Source organism: Lithobates pipiens, unplaced genomic scaffold, assembly GCF_037356315.1.
Source record: "Lithobates pipiens isolate NorthernLeopardFrog02 unplaced genomic scaffold, aLitPip1_a1.2 Scaffold_23, whole genome shotgun sequence".
Classification (NCBI taxonomy): domain Eukaryota; kingdom Metazoa; phylum Chordata; class Amphibia; order Anura; family Ranidae; genus Lithobates; species Lithobates pipiens.
Genome location: NW_027507785.1, coordinates 289,507,349 through 289,530,618, shown reverse-complemented (window position 1 = coordinate 289,530,618; position 23,270 = coordinate 289,507,349). Strand labels below are relative to the sequence as shown.

Sequence of the window (23,270 nt, the reverse complement as noted above, 5' to 3'; positions counted from 1 at the left end):
GTTTTTATTTGCATCCCAAACAATTTTCCTGGCAGTTGTGGCTGAAATTTTAGTTGGTCTACCTGATCATGATTTGGTTTCAACAGAACTCCTAATTTTCCACTTCTTGATTGTCATTTAGCGGTGTTAAAACTATTCCCAATTCCTTGGATATCTTTTTATATCCCTTTCCTGTTTTATACATTTCAACTACCTTTTCCCGCAGATCCTTTCACAATTCTTTTGTTTTCCCCATGACTCAGAATCCAGAAATGTCAGTGCAGTACTGGATGAAAGATGCAAGGGTCTGTCAGGAGTCCAGAAACTCATGGACCTTTTACTCACACTCACTCACTCTATTTACAAGCAAACAGATCACAGGGGAGGATGGTTACATTTAATAGCCATTCAAACCCCTTTGTGTCAAATGGGGGGATGTTATCAGGCCAAAATCGCCAGGGTGTGAAAACTTTTGATCAGGGTAATTTGGGTAGTTTCTGTTGCCATTTATGATTTAAAAAGAGTAAACACAGTTAATGGCTTCAGCCAAACACTAACCATGAATGAAAAATGTTTGCGTTTATAATTCATATTCTCTGAAAAATGGCCAAGGAATCAGAAATTCTGCAGAGTATGTAAACTTATGAGCACAACTGTATATAGGTATCGGCGAGTACTAAAAAAAGGTATCGCTACTTTTACTCATTGTAAAGAAAAAAAATGGTATCGGTGCATTCAAAAGTTAAGTTATGTGTAATAAAATGGAATGACACAGGGAGAAAGTATTGAACACACAAAGAAAGGGAGGTGCAAAAAGGCATGAAAAGCCAAGACACCAGCTGAAATCTATCAATGATTAGAAAGCAATCCTGCCCCTTGTCAGTGCAAATTAATATCAGCTGGTTTAGTCTCAACTGATGGCCCATAAAAAGGTGTCTCGTTACCAAGGTGTCACACAAACCATCTAATGATGGATAAAAGCAAATAGCTCTTTCAAGACCTTTTCAACCTTATTGTTGCAAAACATACATTGTTTACAGAAGTATTTCTAAATTTCTGAATGTTCCAGTGGGCACTGTTGGGGCCATAACCTGGAAGTGGAAAGAACATAATTTCACTGTAAACTGGCCATGACCAGGTGCGCCTCGCAAGATTTCTGACAGAGGAGTGAAAAGAATTATCGGAGGAGTTGTCCAAGAGCTGCCAAGGACCATTTGTGGAGAGCTTCAGAAAGACCTGGAATTAGCATGTACAATTGTTTCAAAGAAAACGATAAGTAGTGCACCCAACCTCTAAGGCCTGTATGCACGCTCACCATGCAAGACTTCATTGCTGAAGAAAAAGCATGTTGAAGCTCATTTGCTGCACAACGTTTAGGCAAGCCTGTGAAATACTGGGAGAATATAGTCTGGTCAAATGAGACCAAAATGTAACTCTTTGGATGCCATAATACACACCATGGGGTTGATTTACTAAAAGCTATTCCGTTGTGCACTGCAAGTTCATTTGGAAGTGCAGTCACTGTAGATCTGAGGGGAAGCTCTGCTGATTTCTATCATGTAGATGCTGTTTTATATTTTCCTTAGATGTCCCTCTCAGATCTACAGCGACTGCACTTGCAAGTGCACTTGTAGTGCACAGTGGATTTGTCTTTAGTAAATAAACCCCCATGTTTGGAGGTGAAATGGCACTGTATATCATCCCAAAAACACCCCCATACCAACAGTGAAGTTTGGAGGTGAGAGCATCATGGTGTGGGGCTGTTTTTTAACATACGGTACAGAACTGGCAAACTTCATGCCATTGAAGGGAGGATGAATGGAAAAATGTACCAAGATATTCTTGATAAAAATCTGCTGCCATCTACCAGGATGATGAAGATGAGATGAGGGTGGACATTTCAGCAAGACAATGATCCCAAACAGAAAGCCAAGGAAACTCTGAATTGGTTTCAAAGAAAATAGAGCTGCTAGAATGGCCCAGCCAATTCCCTGACTTGAATACAATAGAAAATCTATGGAAAGAACTAAAGATCGGAGTTCATAGAAGAGGCTCACAGAGTCCTTAAGTTTAGAAGACTGTGTGGAAGAATGGGCCAAAATCACACCTGAACAATGCATGTGACTAGTTTCGGCATACAGGAGGCGTCTTGAAGCTGTCATTACCAACAAAGGATTTTGTACCAAGTATTAAAGCGACGTTCCACCCAAAAGTGGAACTTCTGCTCTAAGCACTCCTTATCCCCTGACATGCCACATTTGGCATGTCATATTTTTTTGCCCTTAATTCTAATTAGCGTTGGATTTCTTGTCCCATTTCCTTCTTCCTGCTCTTGGCTGCCTAGGCAGCGACTCCTCGTCCACTAGGTGACCCCCCTCCCTGCCAGCAATCTTCTGGGATACATGGCAGGTCCCAGAAGATTGCCTGGCCACTAGAGGAACACTCGCACATGTGCAGTGCGCACCTGGCCATGAAGCTGAAAGCTGTCACGGCCGGGTGTCCACAGTGGCAATGATGGTGCTGGCAGAGAGGAGCGAGGCTCTGGGCGGCCGCATTGCTGGACTGTGGGACAGGTGAGTGTCTGTTTATTAAAAGTCAGCAGCTACACTCTTTGTAGCTGCCGACTTTTAATGAACTAAAAAATGTGTGGAACACCGCTTTTAAGTAAATTTCAGTTAGTGTGCCATTCCATTTTATTACACATAACTTCGTTTCTGAACTTATTTGTTTTGGTTTCTTTGTATGTATGCAATGCATGAGTTGTTACTGACATGTGTTGAAAATTTCATGTCAATAGTTCCTTTAGAAATTGATTTACCTAGAAAAATGGTCACTTGTTCAAAACCAAATGATATAACTGATATGCAAACACTCAGAAATGCTTGTTCTTAGATGATGGAAGATTATTTTTTTTTTTTTCCTCCTAAAATGTGTCTAGGTTAATCAGAATGATAAATACTTAGTCTTCTGGTTTTCCTTCTAGGCAATGGAACAAACCATGGCAGCCAATGCTCACAAGAACAAGTTCCTCATTGACGGTTTCCCAAGGAACGAGGATAACCTGATGGGCTGGGACAGAACAATGAACGGAAAGGCAGATGTGTCTTTTGTCCTCTTCTTTGATTGTGATAATGAGGTAGGTATACAGTCTTACCTGAGAATTACATAGAGAATCTTCAGAGCAACTAGGGGCAGGCGGGTTTTCTGGTTTGTGTACATACAACCTTGGTTTTCCTTATGACCTTTTGGTACTGTAGATATTCATTGTGAGCAAAGGTCAGGCAAATGTGGGTTTACTAAAGGATTAAAGCGTGTTTCAACATTTGTCATCAAATTTGAGAAAATAGGTTTGTACTCCATTCACACGGCATACCTTTAAAAAACACACAAACACAAACACACACACTGTGTGTGTGTGTGTGTGTGTGTATATATATATATATATATATATATATATATATATATATATATATATATATATATATATATATATATATATATATATATATATATATATATCACATCACACAATATTCAGACCCCCTTACATTTTCCACTTTGTTATATTGCGGCCATTTGCTAAAATCTTTTTAAGTTTATTTTATTTTCCCCCTCATTAATGTACACACAGCACCCCATATTGACAGAATTGTTGACATTTTTGCAGATTTATTAAAAAATAAAAACTGAAATATCACATGGTCCTAAGTATTCAGACTCGTTGCTCAGTATTTAGTAGAAGCACCCTTTTGATCTAATACAGTCAAGTCTTTTTGGGAAGGATGCAACAAGTTTTTCACACCTGGATTTGGGGATCCTCTGCCATTCCTCCTTGCAGATTCTCTCCGGTTCTGTCAGGTTGGATGGTACACATTGGTGGACGGCCATTTTTAGGTCTCTCCAGAGATGCTCAATTGGGTTTAAGTCAGGGCTCTGGCTGGGCCATTCAAGAACAGTCACGGAGTTGTTGTGAAGCCACTCCTTCATTATTTTAGCTTTGTGCTTAGTCATTGTCTTGTTGGAAGGTAAACCTTCGGCCAAGTTTGAGGTCCTGAGCACTCTGGAAAAGGTTTTCATCCAGGATATCCCTGTACTTGGCCGCATTCATCTTTCCCTCGATTGCAACCAGTCGTCCTGTCCCTGCAGCTGAAAAATACCTCCACGGCATGATGCTGCCACCACCATGCAGTGCCTGGTTTTCTCCACATATACCGCTTAGAATTAAGGCCAAAAACTTCTATATTGGTCTCATCAGACCAGAGAATCTTATTTCTCACCATCTTGGAGTCCTTCAGGTGTTTTTTTTTTTTTTTTTTTTTTTGCAAATGCCATGCGGGCTTTCATGTGTCTTGCACTGAGGAGAGGCTTCCGTCGGGCCACTCTGCCATAAAGCCCCAAATGGTGGAGGGCTGCAGTGATGGTTGACTTTCTACAACTTTCTCTCATCTCCTGACTGCATCTCTGGAGCTCAGCCACAGTGATTTTTTGGGTGGTTCTTTACCTCTCTCACCAAGGCTCTTCTCCCCCGATAGCTCAGACGGTCAGCTCTAGGAAAGGTTCTGGTCATCCCAAACGTCTTCCATTTAAGGATTATGGAGGCCACTGGGCTCTTAGGAACTTTAAGTGCAGCAGAATTTTTTTGTAACCTTGGCCACATCTGTGCCTTGCCACAATTCTGTCTCTGAGCTCTTCGGGAAGTTCCTTTTGACCTCATGATTCTCATTTGCTCTGACATGCACTGTGAGCTGTAAGGTCTTATATAGACAGGCATGTGACTTTCCTAATCGAGTCCAATCAGTATAATCAAACATAGCTGGACTGTGTAGAACCATCTGAACTTAAATGATTTTACCAAATGGCTGCAATATAACAGAGTGAAAAAATTTATACGCGCGTGCACAAGCACACGCGCATATATATATATATATATATATATATATATAATATAATTTTCAGTAATTCAATGCAAAAAGTAAAACTTGTGTATATATTTTTATATAGATACGTTGCACACAGTGACAGATTTCAAGCATTTCTTTCTTTTAATTTTGATTATGGTTTATAGCTAGTGAAAACCCAAAATTCAGTATCTCAGAATTTTTTTTTATATTACATAAGACCATTAAGAAAAGGGATTTTTAATACAGAAATGCTGGCTTACTGAAAAGTATGTCCATGTATAGTATGCACGCAATACTTGGTCGGGGCTCCTTTTACACAAATTACTGCATTAATGCGGCTAGGCATGGAGGCAAATCGGCCTGTGGCACTGCTGAGGTGTTATGGAAGCCCAGGTTGGTTTGATAGCGGCCTTCAGCTCATCTGCATTGTTGGGTCTGAGGTCTCTCATCTTCCTTTTGACAATAACCCACAGATTCCCTATGGAGTTTAGGTCAGGTGAGTTTGCTGGCCTATCAAGTGCAGTGATGTCATCATCATTAAACCAGATATTGGTACGTTTGGCAGTGTGGGCAGATGCCAAGTCCTGCTGGAAAATGAAATCTGCATCTCCATGAAGCTGGTCAGCAGAGGGAAGCCTGAAGTGCTTTAGAATTTCCTGGTAGAGAGTTGCACTGACTTTGGACTTGCTAAAGCACAGTGGACCTACACCAACAGATGACATGGCTCCCCAAATTATCATGGACTGTGGAAGATTTTTAATTTCATTTGGAAATCAAGGTCCCAGAGTCTGGAGGAAGAGTGGAGAAGCACAGAATCCAAGTTACATGAGGTCCAGTGTGACGTTTCTAAAGTCTGTTTTGATGATATTCAAATTTTATTAGATATGTATGTATTTCTTAGGAGGAGGCACCATGCCTGACTGCAAGCATTTAAGTCTGGTCTATACGAGTAGAAAGCCTTAGGACAGCTTATGATGAGCTCCCTCTCCTTGACCTACAGTCGTGAGCCTGGGCTCCAAACCTTGGCACTTTGTTAGGACAGACTGTGTTCAAATCTAGTATACAACTGATGAGATCTGCCAGCACAGTGCAGACAGACTTCTTTATGGCAGAACTTTAGACACCCCTGAGGGAGCTGTATTGGCTTGGCGAAGCTGATTGGGTGTTGATGTTGGCACTTTGGATGGCCATTTGAGGCTCTATATTAATACATAGCTTAAATGAGCTTTGGCTGCACTCCTGTGATCTGTTTTCAGCAGACTGACATCACAGAGCCAGTCCAAGATCACGACCCTATGGTCAGGATCTGCCCACATGCCTGGACCGGCACCCGGCTCAGCCTCTCGGAGCCGATTAGAGCCGGCTACTCTGGCCCCCTCCACAATCCAGAACTCCGGTGAGTATATGGAAGGGGGGCGCAGAGCAGACAGCAGGGACAGACATTCACCAGCTCTCTGCTCAGGGAGCCCTGAGAACCGAGCGATCCATGCTGTTTGATCGCTCAGGTCTCAGTCTTAGAGCCGACGGGGGACAGATGCAGCATCCAACTAGGGAAGTATGATTCTGAAAATAATCCCATATGTTCTTTTAACTAATTTGGGACACTCATAGCAGTTACTGGCAGAATCTGCTATAGTGCATCTGGATGTGGACTGATGAGTCTCACAGTGCAAATTATCCAGGGGACGCCTATAGTGGGATATCTATTGTTTGATACTATGAGCGGTGACATGTATCCATCTTCAGTGGGAGTGCTCCATCATACTCAGATAATTCAGTGCAGCTGCATTGCCAAGGAAATCCTGAGATGTGCACGAGCCATACACAAAGGAAGTATACCTGTTTTTTTTTGTTTTGTTTTTTTTGTTTTTTCCTTTGGTTGTCTATATACAATCACTCTGAAGAATCGGTCCCTAACAAATATGCACCAAATATACAGCTCAGTATGAATCTTTGAACAGTTCAAAACACTTCCACTAATGATATCTCATTGGAAAATTATAGAGATTAACATACCTCCTGGGCACACACATTGGAGATCGTTGGTGTAGAAGTCTTATTAACAAACAGTCTCTGAATATAACTTTATTGTTTATACTCAAGTGTGAACACTTCTTCTTACACAGGACATGTGAAGCATATCCAGTCATTCTGCCCTGCTGCCGGCACTCTCCCTACCACTACACAGCAATTCTCAGCTCTGATTAATCAAATCCGGTGTTGCTATGTACACAGAGCAGCTCTTGGCAGCTGTAGCTGCCAAAAAAAAAAGGAAGCTGTCTGACTGCATTTGGCCCCTTTCACTCGATCCTCCATTCTCCTCTATGGGCAGTGGGATGTAAACAGACACTTGTCCAATAAAGTGGAGCTCCACCCAAAAGGGGAAGCTCTGTTTGTTCGCTCCCCTACAACTGCCACATTTGGCACCTTTCAGGAGGGAGCGGGAACCAGTTTGTGACAAGTACCCATTCCCAGTTCTGGGAGACCTCGCCACATTGAGGTCCCTCAGTTTAGCCCCCCTCCTCCTTCCCCCGCCACCAGATCATTCATAGAGCGCAGAGCACTTTGTGCATGCACAGTAGAGAACTGACTGCCGGTTTCCCTTACAATAAATGCCGGTGACGGCACCCAAGAACGAACTGAAAAATTGGGGCGCTGACATTGTGGGATCCCTGGACAGGCAAGTCTTTTTTTTTTTTTTTTTTTTTTTTTTTGGTATGGGGGGCTGGAGCTCCTCTTTAACACCCTGCTACCTGCTATCTCATCTGGCAAAAACAAATGGAAGGGGATCTATTTACCTCCACCTGGCCCGGTTAATCGGTGAGCTGTGTCTGCTCTGCATAAGTGTAGAGGGCAGAGATCTGTTAACTGGCTGATCCGCTAAGCTCTGCAGGGGATCATCATGGGCCACATCAGCATTCTAGTTGCGGCATTATTGGTAAATATTGATGACGGGTGGACAATTTATGTGGGATTATGATATGAACACTGTCTGGGTGTGGACTGCTTAAGGAGGTTTGAAATACATCACAATAAGCTGTCCTGGGTTGGATTTAATGTGCCACAATATTTTTTTATCATCTTCGGTACAAACCAAATGGGCTCTTAAAGGAATCGCACTCCTAGTTCTTTGGTTTAGAAGTACTTTAAGGTTTTGTTTTTCAAAAAATATTAAAACGTTTTGAAAGTGTTCGGTAGTCTATACAACGTATTGAGACGTGTAAGTACCTGAATTTAATCTGGTATTAGCATTTTGCAGTCCCTGTACAGCAGAGCTGGAGTACAAGAGGAAGAATCAGTACAATGTGCCTATCAGTTCATGTGCTGACAAGACGGATGCTCATAGGAGGAGAGAGCAAACTGACAGATGAGCCCATCACTGTGCTGCTTGTTTTTTCACTGTCCTGTCACAGGCTGTGGCAGAGTCCAGGAGGACCAGTGGGTTGAATGGTACTGGCCATCAGACTGAAGATTTAGTGGCAGAAAAATCTCTGGATTGGCTGAATAGTGCAGCGAAAGTTGGTTTTGTTATTTTTAGCTTTCTATTGGCTATTCTTTTTTTCCTAATTTTAAAAACAAAAAAAACTGGTGACTAGAGTTTGGCTTTAGCAGTAGGCTACATTTATTTAGCAGATTACCCTGGATTCATACAGTACATATGGCACAATCAGCCAGAGTAGAATGTTTCACAATGAGCAAAATTGGTGCTTCTGAAGGGATCTTTTCGCTATTCTAAAAGAAAAAAATGTGTAATGCACATATGATGATCAAAGCTGCTGTTGCTTTATGTTCTTTCTTACAGATCACATTTTATACAATTTTTTTTTTTTTCTTCATTTACAGACTTGCATTGAACGCTGCTTGGAACGAGGGAAGAGCAGTGGAAGAAGTGATGATAACAGGGAGAGCTTAGAAAAGAGGTAATGGAATCCATTTCAGCCTTTTTGCTTCTGTAGAAGTGGTTTTGGCATATGGCACCAACAAAGTATGAATTGGTGATACATAATGGGAACTTTTTTTTTTTTTTATCCTGTGGTGGGGACCAGCCATTTTCATTGCCTGCAGTTCAAAAACATAAGAGAACCAAGAAATTGGTGCTGATAACTAATGTTCTGTTACTTTAAAGCTAAAGCTGTGTCTTAAAATTATGAAGAACTTTTCCGCAATGCTTGCACATTTCCCAATGTCTTATTACCTTAAAGACCCTGCAGGTACAGAAGAATACCTGATTCTGGCAGAAATGCAGTCTGCTAATATGCTAATTTTCTGACAGGGGCTTGATAACACAGTGCCCTGTTATTAGAGGAAATGTTCTCAGCCCTGCTTATTTGTCTTTCTGAACTACTGAAACCTCCCCCTCTTCTCATTTCTACAACAAAGGGGAGGTGTTGTGTCCAAAAGAACAACTGGGAGGGCTGATGAGCCTCCTTGAGATAACACCGGACGGGGACACAAGATACAGGACAGATCTGACTTTCGGACCATTTTTTTTTTTTTTTCCGGGTTTAAGGGGTCTAAGTAGGAAAAAAAAAATTGACTTATGATTCTTAAATATTCGCACAGGCACAATTATCACTAGTAGCCAGCAGTGTTTTATTTGATTGAAGCATTTAAGAAATTCTGCATTATGATCACCAGGTGGAACTGCCAATTATAGGAGATAATCATATTACAAAAAATACGGGGATCCCTTTATGTTCAAATGCTTAAAGTGTGGAATTCCAAGCTTGAACTAAGCAAGCTTAAAACTGCTCCAACCCACCTTCTAATACCTGTAATGACTACCTTGTAGAAGGAAAATGCATATACTTGCCTATTCTCAGGGAGGTCTGGTTGCGTGATCGAGCACTGGCATCAGGGGAGAGGAGTAACAGCCAACAACGAATGCCCCATAGTAAGCATATGGGTGATGTCACCATCCAGGCATTTCAGCCATTGTTGGCGCTCTCTCGTCTACCCTGAAGCGGCCGATGGGAGCTGATCTTGTAAACAGACTGGAGTGCTCTGAGAATAGTTAAGTTTAACTACTTCAATACAGGGCACCCCCCCCCCCCCTCCTGCCCAGGGCAATTTTCCTTCACTGATAGGCAGCACTGATGATGAGGTAGTGACAGGTGTTACTGTTTGGCACTGGTGGGCACTGACAGGCATTTTTGATGGGGCTCTGACAGACGTTTCTGATGGGGCACTGATTGGCATTGTTGGTGGCATATCTGATGGGGCTGTGCTGATAATTGATGTGCTGATTATCAGCACAGATCCGACCCCCGCCCCCCCCCCCCCCCCCCCCCGCGCAGAGGGGTAGAGCCGCCGGTCAGCTCTCCCTGTCAGCGTGAACTGAGGAAAGCCATTTACCGGCACTTCCTGGTTCACGCTGTGATTGACACACAGCACCACAAATCGCCACGCTGTGAGCGCCCGCAGGCATGTTGTCCTGTTGGACGTCGTATCAGTCAGGATAACTGGACCACTGCCTGGCCGTCATTCTACTATAGCCTGGGTTGGAAGTGGTTAAGCATTTTAGGTGTTTTATGTATCGAGGGTTTAGGTAAGGGTAGCGTTACGAAAAGATTTATTAAGGATACTTATGATGTAAGTGACACTTTGAGAATTTCTAGAAGTATTCATAGTTTTTGGCAAAAAAAAGCCCTGAATTGAGAATTTATTTTACGTATTTGCAGACTCACAACTAACTTCCTGGAACATGCATCAGCAAGCATTTGAAATATTGTACACCGTATAAAAAATTATGTTCTGTAAAGGTTACACATATTAAATGAACAGAGAATACGCTGTGATCTGTGAGCTTCACCGAGGGTCTCCCTTGTATTCCAGGATTCAGACGTACCTCCAGTCTACCCGGCCTATCATTGATCTGTATGAGAAGAGGGGAAGAGTTCGGAAAGTGGATGCCTCCTACTCTGTAGATCAGGTCAGCTGAATTGACTGGTATAGTAACAAAAACGTAGTGTTTTTCCTGTGCCTTTTGATAAGACCTAGACGTAAACTCATTACATTTTTTTTTTTACTTTTAAAACAATGTTTTTGTTCTGTGACTCAGATCCTTTACATCACAGCTCCCTTTATATCCTTGGTCTCTGTCTCCTCCTTCACATCAGCCCCCCCCCCTTTCAAATCGCAGCCCCCTTGCAATTCCAAGCCCCTCCGTCGAATAAAAGCTCCCCCCCCCCATTCCTTACATCATGGTCTCACTTTGCAATTACAGCCCCTCATGCAATCCTCGCCCTCCTCGCAGCCCCCCTTGCAATCAAACTTTTTTTTTTTTTTTTAATCACTTTTATCCTGTTACTGTTACATGTACAGAGCCTTCTACCCCTCTTATCTTCTTCACAAGATCATGGTTATAGTGACAACTATTACTTTCTGTGGGATCTTTATACACTCCAACTGTGCTGAAGTCTTTCCTCCTTACTTTGTTTCAGGTTTTCGGCAAAGTCCAGGAAGTCTTTGATCGGGAAGGATAACGATGTTCCACGGATAGGCATTTTAGATCCTTCGGGCTTAATTCTTATTTACTGCATATTTCTTATTTACTTTTTTTCTATTCCTTTTTTACGTAAACATTGTAAACATGGGCTTTATCTTATTGGTGTATTTGTCTCATTTTTGCCTACCCATCTCAGCTCAATGGCTTCCGTCCTTTTATCACTACATGAGATTGTATTTTTTACGAGCTGCCGGTGAGGGCTTTTCAGGCTCTGTCATCCAGATCTGAGGCAGCCGCAATGGATTTTAATTCCACTTTTTAAACACCTTGCTTTATATTTGAACAGAAAGTAGAGAACAAAATTGTATCTGCAATGTACCCTTCACTACTCACTGACAGTGCAAGCCATTTACCTTTTTGAAGAATGCATTTAAGGATAAACCTTTAAATGGAACTCCCTCCACACCTTTATCCTGGTCTTAGAAATGATGACAACTAGAACATCCAATATTTGAAAGTGTGTAAATATATATTTTTTGGCTATGTGGTCAGCTTAGAGCCGCCACATCTTTTTATATATTCCAGCCATATTTTAAGAACGGAACATGGTCATTGGGTTCAGGATGTAACTTGGCATAGAAAAGGAGTCGGTGTCATGATGCGGTGGGGGGTGCGCCTGCAGTTGTTTTTTGTCCGGTCTCTTCCCTAGCCAATGCACATTCTCATATTTTGATATGGTGTAGCTAAAGCTGCAGTGGCTTCGTTCTGAAGTGCAATGTTCCATAAATGCAGTGAGGGATGCTATGGTTAATTATGCTGAAGCTGGGAGGAGTGGTTTAGAATAAAAAAAAAGTTACCTTTTTTTAAATGTATTTTGTTGGTCATTGGTGAGACAGGCGGTAATTTGTTTCTTTGTTAAAGGGAATCCATCACCTGTCCATTCAGGGTAAAGAGGGAGGTTCTCATAAAAGCCCCCATTCCACCCATACTGAGCTGTTCTCACTGCATTACTGTATTGGAGTTTTCAAGAAAATCTGTTTTTCTTGAATGAGCAAAAGTGATTTATTTACTTTTAAAGAGACCCTATCACTGACTTCAAAATTGCAGCTAAGATCACAGAAAGATCAAGTGATTTAAATACTTCCTTGCAGAGTTTTCCCTTTCCAAATTGCAAGTAAACAATGTAAAACGAGGAGGAAAAAGGCAGCTACTTGCTTTTCTGAAGATTGTAGTTTTTATTGCTGGTGGAGTTCAGGAAACGGCGGCTTACATGTTCTGTTAGCCCTAATCAGCCATGATTGGCTATGATTAAGGCTAACATTCGAAACGCGTAAGCCATTGCATATTCTGCACTCCACCTGCAATAAAAGCTACAATTTTTCGAATGATCCAGTTGCCAACTTTTTCCTCCTCGTTTCAGGTTTGGGTGCTGGAAAGACCCCCACAAGCTAGTGCACCATTTGCTTGCCTTCTCTGGGAATCAGCCTGGACATTGCCTTTCCATTGTGCTTGCAATGTGCCTCTGAACTTGCTATAAAATCTGACTATTCGGTTTCATACCATAAACCTCTCCCCTTTTGAAAATGTCTAAATACACTCTGTGCTGGCCCAGCTCCTGTACCCCTCCCCTGCCTTCATAATTTTTTTATAGCTGCTCAGGGAGAAGTGAAAGGGAATGTAACTTGAGTGACAGCTGTGACTCTGCGTGGGATGCTGATAACACATCCAAGATGTTGGCACCCAGCAGTAGTCCCAGCTTTCAAATGTTTACACAAGGGAGGCTTTTGTAGGTAAATGGCATGTCTAAAATGTTAAATGCACATATCTTGTAGGAAGATTGTTAAAATAAATGGTCTGGTGACAGGGTCTCTTTTAGAGGTCGACCAATATGGGTATTTCTCTGGCCGATGCCGATATTTAGAAATCACGGCGGCCGATATATGATGCCGATTTTTTTTTTTTTTTTGGGCCGATCTTGGGTACAATTGGCCTGCCCAAACATGGATTGAAATTTGGCGAGCCACTGCTGGCTATAGTCAGGTCTTATTGAATAGCACAGAGGTGTGTAGTAACTTATCCAGCAACTGGATTAAAAGCCCTGATCCGGCACCATAACCTTCCCAGGATAAAGAAGTTGACCACCTCAAAAGCCACCTCCCAATGTGCATGTTATTCTACATCCTTCTGCAAAACAAAATCCTCCTGTGCTGTACTTCCAGGACACTTGCATGTAAGAACTGCAGGTCTCCTAGATCCCCGTAATGTCAAAGGAAGAGATCTGTAAGCCACACATAATGAAGCAGACCCATGTGCATGAAGTGAGATGAATGGCCACCTCAGTCTGGACTCCACCCAGGCCACGCCCCTAATGTATTTTGCTTAAGCTCTAAGTGGTGGAGTTAAATGTTTTGGGGGGCCTGGCTCGTGCCTGGGTCAAGGCTGCCATTCATTTCCCTCAATGCACACACGTCGGCTTCATGTGTGGCTTATGGACCTTTTCCTTTCACATTGCTGCAGCTTGGAGCTAGGACGAGCTCCTTGTCCCTGCCTGCACTTTGCCTACCCAAGGGGCACCTATATTTTGTCTTTTTTGGGTCTCAAAGATCCCAGTGCTTTGGTCATGTCTCTGCTTCCCTCTCCCCTGCAGGCCATTCACAAACAACAAAGCCCAAAGCATTTTCTTTGATGGCCCGGGAGACTTGTATCGCTTACATCTGAGCGGCTCAGAAGTACAGCCAGAGCTGTGCTAATCCCAGCATGTAAACAAGCAGATTTATGGGATCTAGAAAAAAAACATACATGATGGGAGGGGGCTTTTCATGAGAAGGAGTGTTTTAAAGGCTTTACCTGGTAATGTTCTTGTCCCCAGAGTTGGGTTTTAATCCTATGTAGTTTAGTGTGATATCACTTTCCATCCCATCAAACATTATGGATGAATTTTCACAGTTTGGAAAGCATAATTGTGTTGGCATTAGTCGGCAACTAAAGGCCGCTGGGCACCGACTTCTGTGCTATGGCTTGGGGGGGGGGGGCTTTAGCAACAGAATAGACAGTAAAAGGCAATAAACACTTATTGTTTGAATCTGCACTGATTTTTTTTTTCTTTAATAGAGCTATTGATCTGACCTATACTACAAAAGAAAGCTATTAAAAAGCAGCATATATTCAATGGGTGTTGTTTGCAAAAGGCAAATCCTCTGTGCACTGGAAGTGCAGTTTCTTTAAATCTGAGGGAAAGATCTGAAATGAGGGGAAGCTCTGCTGATTTTATCATCCAATCATGTGCAAGCTAAAATCCTGTTTTTTTATTTTCCTTGCATGTCCCCCTCAGATCTACAGCGACTTTACTTCCAAGTGCACTTGCAGTGCAAAGTGGATTTTCTTTTAGTAAATAACCCCCAATGTCTGCCTTTTCCTGGGATGCCAGCCTAATACTTCCGTACCTAGTGACTGCAGTGGAATAGGCATGCAGCTTGAGCAATGTGTTGGGACGTATGGTATGCACATGCATGTTCCCAGGCGGTGGCTCACACTGTGGTTGAGGATGGCCACATCAGCTCTTGTACCTTTTTAGAAGCAAGTTGACATGACAACTCGTGTACTTCTTCTATTCTTTTCAATAAAAACACACTATCTACCTCTGATTCAGCTACGCAAAGGGGAACGCTTACTAAAATTGGTGCACACAGAATCAGGTGCAGCTGTTCATAGTAACCAATCAGCTTCTAACTTATGCTTGTTCAATTTAAAGGGGGGGAAATAAAAAACCCCTGCAAGACAAAGGCATATCGAGCTAGTATGCATCTCATATTAGCTCATTATGAAATACTTACCTTTAGATCGATGCCCTGGATCGGCGTCGGCCCTCTTCCACTGGAGTTACTTCCGGGTTCGTCGCTCCGGTGCTGTGATTGGCCAGAGCCGCAATGATGTCATGCGTGGGAGCTGCTGGTAATGGCACAGCTACTGAAGAAGTGGCCCGTTTCCTCAGTGCGCATGAGCCGATGATGGCTGCAGCAGTGCAGATACTGAATATCTCCTAAACTGCAACTACTTTGAGACCTAGATTCGGAGTATATTTAAAATTCCACTCATCTCTGAGAGCTCTTTCAATTGACAGAATTTAAGTCTCTGCAACGGTTCCTGTACCCTTTTGATCTGACTTTGACACGGCTTCAATGCCAAGGAGTGTAATAGTTGTAGGAAAAATAAATAGCTGGATCGCTGCACTCCAAAAAATTCACCTTTTATTGTATAAAAATGGATATCAAAGCATCACAAATGGGTACAGACTAACTGCACAGCCGCTGACGTGTTTCACACCAATGTGAAATGCGTCAGCTGCTGTGCAGTTAGTCTGTACCCATTTGTGATGCTTTGATATCCATTTTTATACAATAAAAGGTGAATTTTTTGGAGTGCAGCGATCCACCTATTTATTTTTCCTATCACGCCTGTTGCAAATAGAGCCTGCATCCTGCTTGAATGTGGAGACAGCTGATTCTAGGAGAGGTAATTATCCGTGAGCGGTGAACTCCCACACTGTAATAGTCTTATCATAGTAGGACTTCACTGAAAATTGCACAACTTTGGAGTTGGCTAGTTTGACACGAGCCTTAAACCTAGAAGCTGATTGGTTACTATGCACAGCTGCACCAGATTTTGTGTGCACAAGCTTTAGTAAATCTCCCCCAAAGACTTTCAATCCAGGCACCTCATACTTACTACTGTTAGTTTCTTGATTTGCTAATGTTGGCATTTGGGTACATCCAGATTCCATATCTGTTAAACTGTCCAGTCACTAAATACTCTAAAAAGGGAAAAATATGTATTTTTAGTGAGTACACGTTATGAATTGTTGTCTTTTTTTTATGACTTACATGTTTTACATTTCTTGCTGTGTCATTATTGAAATAATTGTATGTTGCATACTGTTTAGAAGGTTGTGGTGGCTGACTGTATATCAGTACAATCAGCATAGATGTTGAATAACTGCTGAGATAAAAACTGGTACAGGTTAAGCCAGAGTCTATATTTTTATTTTATTTCAGTCCCTGCATTCACTCATTGCCTTCCACTTTGGAGCTGCTGAACACAATTACTGTTCGATAGTGGACAATAAGGAGTCACATAGCTGTGTGGACAGCCATTTTCTAATCAAATGTATTCTCGTCACGTTATTAGAAACCAATACATTTTAGGGGTCGGAGGGAAGAAATTTATTAAATTCAGTTCCTGTTCACACACCCAAAACATTAAACTGAATTTTGGTATTTTTAGTGTGCATTTATCTATGCCTTGTGATGAGTGCCGGACCAAAAAAATTAGAGTCCAAATTTATTCATTGGTATTGTACTAAAGAAAACAGCCAATGTGTTTCGGGGGCCAGAGAAACTCCCCCTTCATCAGGGCTACAACAAAACATAATATAATTGTGACTGATACAATTATGAGTCTAACAATTGTAGAACATCACAGATAATATACGTATGTGTACATCCAAACACACACATACATGTGCACAGAAATTAAGATTTCTCTCAGGGCTACACAAGCGTAACAAAATCTTATATTATCTGTAGTCCTCTTTCTCTTGGTTAAAAAGTGTGAATTATGTAACATCCCCTTTAGAAGTATACAGAACATGCATTGGGTACCCATTCCATGTTGCTATGCCTAGTGTTACCAGAATGGTTTCTGTATTATTCAGATTGCATATGGCAAATCTAGAGCAGGGGTCTCCAAAGTTACTAAACAGGGCCAGCCTACTGTCCTGCAGACTTAGGGGGGACAGAGTCAGTGTCAGTTGGAGGATTAGTGCACCATCATTGGTGTTCTTGGGAGAAATAGTGCCCCATTATTGGTATCAGTGGGAGGAATAGTGCCCCATCATTGGTGTCAGTGGGAGGAATAGTGCCCCATCATTTGTATCACTGGAAGGGATAGTACCCCATCATTGGTATCACTGGAAGTAATAGTGCCCCATCATTGGTATCACTGGAAGGGATAGTGCCCCATCATTGGTATCACTGGAAGGGATAGTGCCCCATCATTGGTATCACTGGAAGGGATAGTGCCCCATCATTGGTATCACTGGAAGGAATAGTGCCCCATCATTGGTATCACTGGAAGGGATAGTGTCCCATCATTGGCGTCAGTGGGAAGAATAGTGCCCCATCATTGGAAGGAATAGTACCCCATCCTTGGTGTCATTAGGAAGAAAGTGCCATGTACTTGGTTTCAGTGAGAAGAACAGCACCCCATGGGCCAGATAAAGGCAGGCAAAGGGCCTTACTTTAGAGACCACTTATATAGAGCACAGTAGGTGTTTTGGGCAAATTTAATGAGCTAATTACCAACCCAGAATATGCAAACTGACTGGAATAAGGGCTGAGTAGGGTTAAGCTCTACAAACCAGGCTGTCTATCACTTGGTGTTTGTGGGCTAAAAATGTGTTTTATGCTAAATGTAAATGTTTTATCAGGAGGGCCTGAGAATTGGTGAGATATAAGTGAAGAAATAGAGTTGAGCTCTTAGGCCCCTTTCACAGTGGGGCGGAGCGGGAGCGGCGGTATTCGGCCGCTAGAGGGGCAGTTTTACCTCCCTAGCTAGCGGCTGAGCAAGGGTTAAAACCACCACAAAGCGGTGCTGCAGCGGCGCTTTGCCGGCGGTATAGCCACGCTGCCCCCTTCATTTCAATGGACAGGAGCGGTATACACACCGCTCCAAAGATGCTGCTAGCAGGACTTTTTTTTTACTGTCCTGCCAGCGCACCGCTCTAGTGTGAAAGCACTTGGGCTTTCACACTGGAGTGTGAGGAGCGGCTCTTTCAGGGCACTTTGTAGGTGCTATTTTTTGCAATGTGGCGCTTGCAAAGCGCTCCAGTTTGAAAGGGGTCTAAAACAAACAACAACTTCCTCACGCTTAATGCAAACTGTGATAAATGGGCTCTATAGAAACCAATGCTGTAGGTCTCTGAATTGCTAAAAAAAAAAAAATCAGTTCCTCGATAGGCGATACTTGACGTCATATCTCTCATAGGGCAGTGCATAAAAGTCTGTGATAAATTCTCCACGTGATGTGACAGATCACATTAACAAACAAAGTGAGTAGCCACCACCACATAAATCGTTTGTGGCCAATACCCAGCCAGGGCAGAGCAGAAGAAACCAGACCAGCAAAGCTCCACTGGATAAATCCTCTCTCGGGCACCATGATTATAGATCTATGTGTCCCCCTGTCCTGCCTTTCCTTCTTGTTTTGTTCAATCTCCAGGTCTGTGCTGTCATCAGGCTGCACTCTGGACTCCGCTCCTGAGCTTCCTGTAATTTTATCTTGCAAATAAAAAGCGTTGGTTGCTGACAGGTACCTAGCGTTATTAACTCCTACACACTTGGTGATATATGGTTATTCTTGATATACACTATGTACAATTTCGGTTTTTAAATCTCACACGTACAGGTCCTATTAGAAGTGATGGTTTGTATCCCACAACTAGCATTTGGTGAACACAATATTGTTCTTAGAAGCACACGTGTGAAAGGGTTCCTGTTGTGTGAAATATGATTAATGTGGAGACCGCTGATCCCAGAAACCTACAGAACTAGCTGTATTTTGTGTATGCATTTTTACCTTCATCAAAAATGTGTGCAACATTGCAAAGGGGCTCTAAAAGTCATTTTTATAACCTTGCAGTACCTTTTATTTTCCTTGGTTCTATTCACATTTAGTTGTAGGGTACTCCCTCTACTGGTTATGTTTTCAGCAGTTCAAGTAGCATAGCAAAATTATAGCAGCTATGTGTTTTATAACTGGATACCCCAAACCTAACATATTTTATTTGAGATTTGTCCATAGACCTGCATTGTGGTGAGATGGCACAAGCCAATCAAGTGTGTGCCTATACACATGTACACATAAGTGTCTAGTGCAATAATTCATAATCATCTAACTCCTTACACTACTTTACTAAATAAGCCTGAATATTATGGTAAATGTGACATGACTGTCAGAACTCTCTGAAACCGAAACATATCAATTCATTTTATAGTTGGACTTCTGAAAAACTTAAATATTATTTAAAATAATAAAATGTTTAAAAAAAATCAAAAAAACTTTTCAGGTTATCATGAGACTGTAAAGTACACACTGTCAGATTTTCTGCAGATTTTTTCCTTCAGATTTACCAAAACCATATAATATGAAGTCAAACTTTAGGAGATTCAATTTATATGCAATCAGGCAGGCCCTTGCACTACATGGTTTTGGTAAATCTGAAGACAAAAATTAGCAGATAATCTGATAGTGTGTATGGGGCTTAAGATTGAAGTTCTTCACTAGTGTGGCCACTGGTGACTTGCTATGAAGGTTTGTGTTCCTGTGCTGTCATCCTCAATCTTGTCTCACTATTAAGCAAGTCTACTGACCCAGATTGTGCACATATTGGGTATTGTCACAACAATAACGTTGATGCTTGTTCCAAGTGAGTTGATCAAGGAGTGTAGTTAGTATGATCGCTTTGTAACATGTACCTTTAACCATTTCAAGCCTGGGCCAATTCTGGCATTCCTCTCCATGTAATAATTTTTTTTTCCTAGAAAATGACCAAACATAATAAATATATGGCCTAAAGAATAAAATGGCGAGCGTGGCATATGTTTGTCACACAATATGTGTGCAGTGTTTTTTCAAACGCAAATATTTTGGTAAAGATACCATTTTAATGAATTTTAATTCACAAAAACACAATATAATACCCAATTATTTGGTAAAATATAAAAGATGATGTTTCTCTGAGTAAAGAGATGCCAAATATGTCATGCTTTAAAATTGCATCCTGCCATGGAACGGTGCCAAGTATCTAAAAATCTAAAAAATCATAGGCAACACTTTACTGGTTTACAGTTGCACAGGAGGTTTGCCACAAAAATTTTTTGCTCTTGCTCTGACGTTTGCGGTGATACCTCAAGCTAAACCATAATGAAAATGTCTTATTAAAGGGAAAAAAAATGGCCATTAAAAAATATAAAGGGGATGGGTCATTGTCAGCATTTCAGTACTATAAGGAATGCAATAGTGTAAAAAAAAAAAGACTATGATGAGAGAGACACAGCAGAGAAGAGTTAAAAAAAAAAAATCTAGTTTTTTTTTTTTTTTTCAGACGTATTTATAGTACAAAAGCGAGATCAGATCACATTGCCCACATAAAAGACGATGAAGGGAGAGAGGATGGCTACGGATGACACAGAGAAGGCAACTTCTTCTCAGTTTTTATTCAGGGACAGTAGGGGTACACCGATCATGATTGTATTGTTATTAACATGTTGTAGGACGTACCTTTGTGGCTAACAGAGACCCGAGTGGAGAGAAGACTAGAAATGTTTGACACAAATAAATCACCAGGACCAGATGGCTTATACCTGAGAGTCCTCAAAGAGCTCAGTCAGGTTATGGCTAGACCATTATTCCTAATCTTTGTGGACAGCGTACTGACAAGAATTGTACTAGCTGATTGGCGTGTGTGGTACCAATATTCAAAAAAGGGCAGAAATATATTCCAAGAAACTACAGGCCAGTCAGCATAACATCAGTGGTATGTAAATGATTTGAGGGGATGATAAGGGACTATATCCAAGAATTTGCTATGAAAACAGTATCATTAGTAGTACTCACCATGGGTTTACAAAGGGTCGTTCCTACGAGGAAGTGAGCAGCCATCTAGACAGGGGAATGTCTGTGGTATATCTGGATTTTGCTAGAGCATGCGATACAGTTGCCCATAAACTCTTAATCTACAAACAGGTCTGTAGGCATGGACCATAAAAATAAATAATAAAAACTATTCATGGTGTGTTAGAGGACACAGCCACACAATGAGATTGGAGGAGAAGCGGTTTAACCTTAAGCTGGGTAGGGTTTTTTTTCACTGTCAAGACAAGTAGGATGTGGAACTCTCTTCCACAAGTGGTGGTGTCAGTGGCGAGTTGATATTTTAAAGAGACTCTTGGATGTGCATCCTAGTGAACACAACATACAGGGATAGGGGAATTGATTATCGACACTGACACATGTACCCTCACACAGGTTGATCTGGATGGACTATTGGCTTTATTCAACTATGTATGTGTGGTGCAATTGGCATTTACACATGTGTACAGGACCTAAATGTGTGTTTGCATTTGAAATTTCACTGTAACATCGGCACTTAAAAAGGTGTTTTTGTTTGTTCCTGTTTTTGCTGCACCTTTTACCTTTTTTTTTTTTGATTTTTTTTTTTTGATTAACTATTGCTATTGCAAAGGATGAGCAACATCCTTTACAATATCATGGGCTGTGACAGACAGTGTTAATTTTTATGTCAAATTTCAATTTAGTTTTACTCATAGGCTGTTACTTAGGAAAGAAAAATCCTCTTTGCACTACAAGTGCACTTGAAATTGCACTGAAAGTGCAGTCGCTGTAGATCCGAGGAGGACATTCAAAGAAAATAAAAAAAACGCATTTTAGCTTTCACATGATTGGATGATAAAATCAGCAGAGCTTCCCCTCATTTCAGATCTACACCTGAGATTTAGAGCGACTGTACTTCCAAGTGCACTTGCAGTGCAAAGTGGATTTGCCTTTCGTAAATAACCCCCATAGTCTTTTGACTAAAATGCCATTTTAATTTTAGGTGTACTTTAGTTATCTGAATTATTTTTTTATTTTTATTTTTTGCAAATATCTGTTTTATTGGTTTTATATCACATGAATACAGAAACAGAAAATAGAGGATAGACCCACAAATCCCGGTCCCAAGAGGTCAGATACAGAAACGTACATACAGAAAAAAAAAAGGTAACTTCTACAAGCGAACACAGGACATCCTCTCTACCAGCTATAACACATTGGCATGTGAGTAATATTGTCCATAGTACAGTTCTCTTACGCCAGGCTCTCATATTGTCCACGCCCCTCTGACACGCAGATCCTAGAAGGTCGGCGATCCGTGGGCCTCACCAAAGAGGAAAGACTGAGAAGAGAGTGAAGATGGGAAAGAGAGGAGAAGGGGAGAAAAGGCAGAAGAGGGAGGAGAGGGGGTGGGTGGAGACGGGATAGGAAAGATAAGTGGGGAAAATCGGGTCAAGGGAGGGAGGGGGGGGAAGGGGGATGGGAAACAATTCTGGACATGGCCCCTGAAACAGCCAGGTTCACAGAACCAGAGCTTATCCAATCCTAACATTAACTAGTTTGACCCAAACCAAGGAGGGTTTTGCCCTCTTCTGAATATTTAAAAATATTCCAGTGGGTCCATGTTTTCTGATACACCTCGTGTTTGTTATTCGCGGTCATTATCAGATCTTCCATTCTATTAATTTCTTCTACTTTTTTCAGCCAGAGTGTTATAGTAGGGGGGTTTTGCTGTTTCCAGAGTAAGGGAATACAGGACTTGGCAGCATTCACCAGGTGACGTAGGACAGCTTTTTTGTACGTTTTGACAGACATGGTAGAGACATGCAACAGAAAGAAAGCGGGATCCTCCGGGATTATGAAATCCGTAAACTTTTGAGAGATCGAGCGGACTGTCGTCCAGAAGGAGGTTAATTTGGAACATGACCAGAAAATGTGTAGGATCGTACCCTTGCTCGTCCCACACCTCCAGCATCTATCCGATGCCTCGGGGAAGATAGTTTGGAGTCTGCTGGGTGTCAGATACCATCTCGTCAAAATCTTATAGTTATTTTCCTGTGTTTTGGTGCAGATTGAGGATTTAAAGGACAGGTGGATCATATTCTGTATTTGTGTTGCCGTGAACGTACACTGCAGATCAGTTTCCCATTGTCTGATGCTGGGTAACAAAGGCTGGGTAGGGGGGGTGTTCAGCAGATTGTATGTCTTGGACAGCGTATGTGGGAGGGGTTCCACCCCTGAACATAACTCTTCAAAAGTCGTAAGTTGCCTAG

General features: G+C 41.8%; 1 protein-coding gene and 1 long non-coding RNA gene across 2 annotated transcripts in view; both read left to right on the top strand.

Annotated features, from left to right (window-relative positions):
- Window positions 1-11,487, top strand: part of CMPK1 (cytidine/uridine monophosphate kinase 1) — a 35,122-nt gene extending 23,635 nt beyond the window's left edge. Inside the window, exons 3-6 of the mRNA XM_077450290.1 lie at window positions 2,963-3,115; window positions 8,724-8,800; window positions 10,716-10,812; window positions 11,324-11,487. Coding sequence (XP_077306416.1) covers window positions 2,963-3,115; window positions 8,724-8,800; window positions 10,716-10,812; window positions 11,324-11,365 — 369 coding nt within the window. The 3' untranslated portion in view covers window positions 11,366-11,487. The remainder of the gene's footprint in view (window positions 1-2,962; window positions 3,116-8,723; window positions 8,801-10,715; window positions 10,813-11,323) is intronic.
- Window positions 11,488-12,157: 670 nt separating this feature from the next.
- On the top strand, window positions 12,158-15,082 carry LOC143926504 (uncharacterized). Its single transcript, XR_013262094.1, has 2 exons — window positions 12,158-14,516; window positions 14,561-15,082. It is a non-coding gene; the product is annotated as an uncharacterized LOC143926504 (long non-coding RNA).
- Window positions 15,083-23,270: the final 8,188 nt, after the last annotated feature.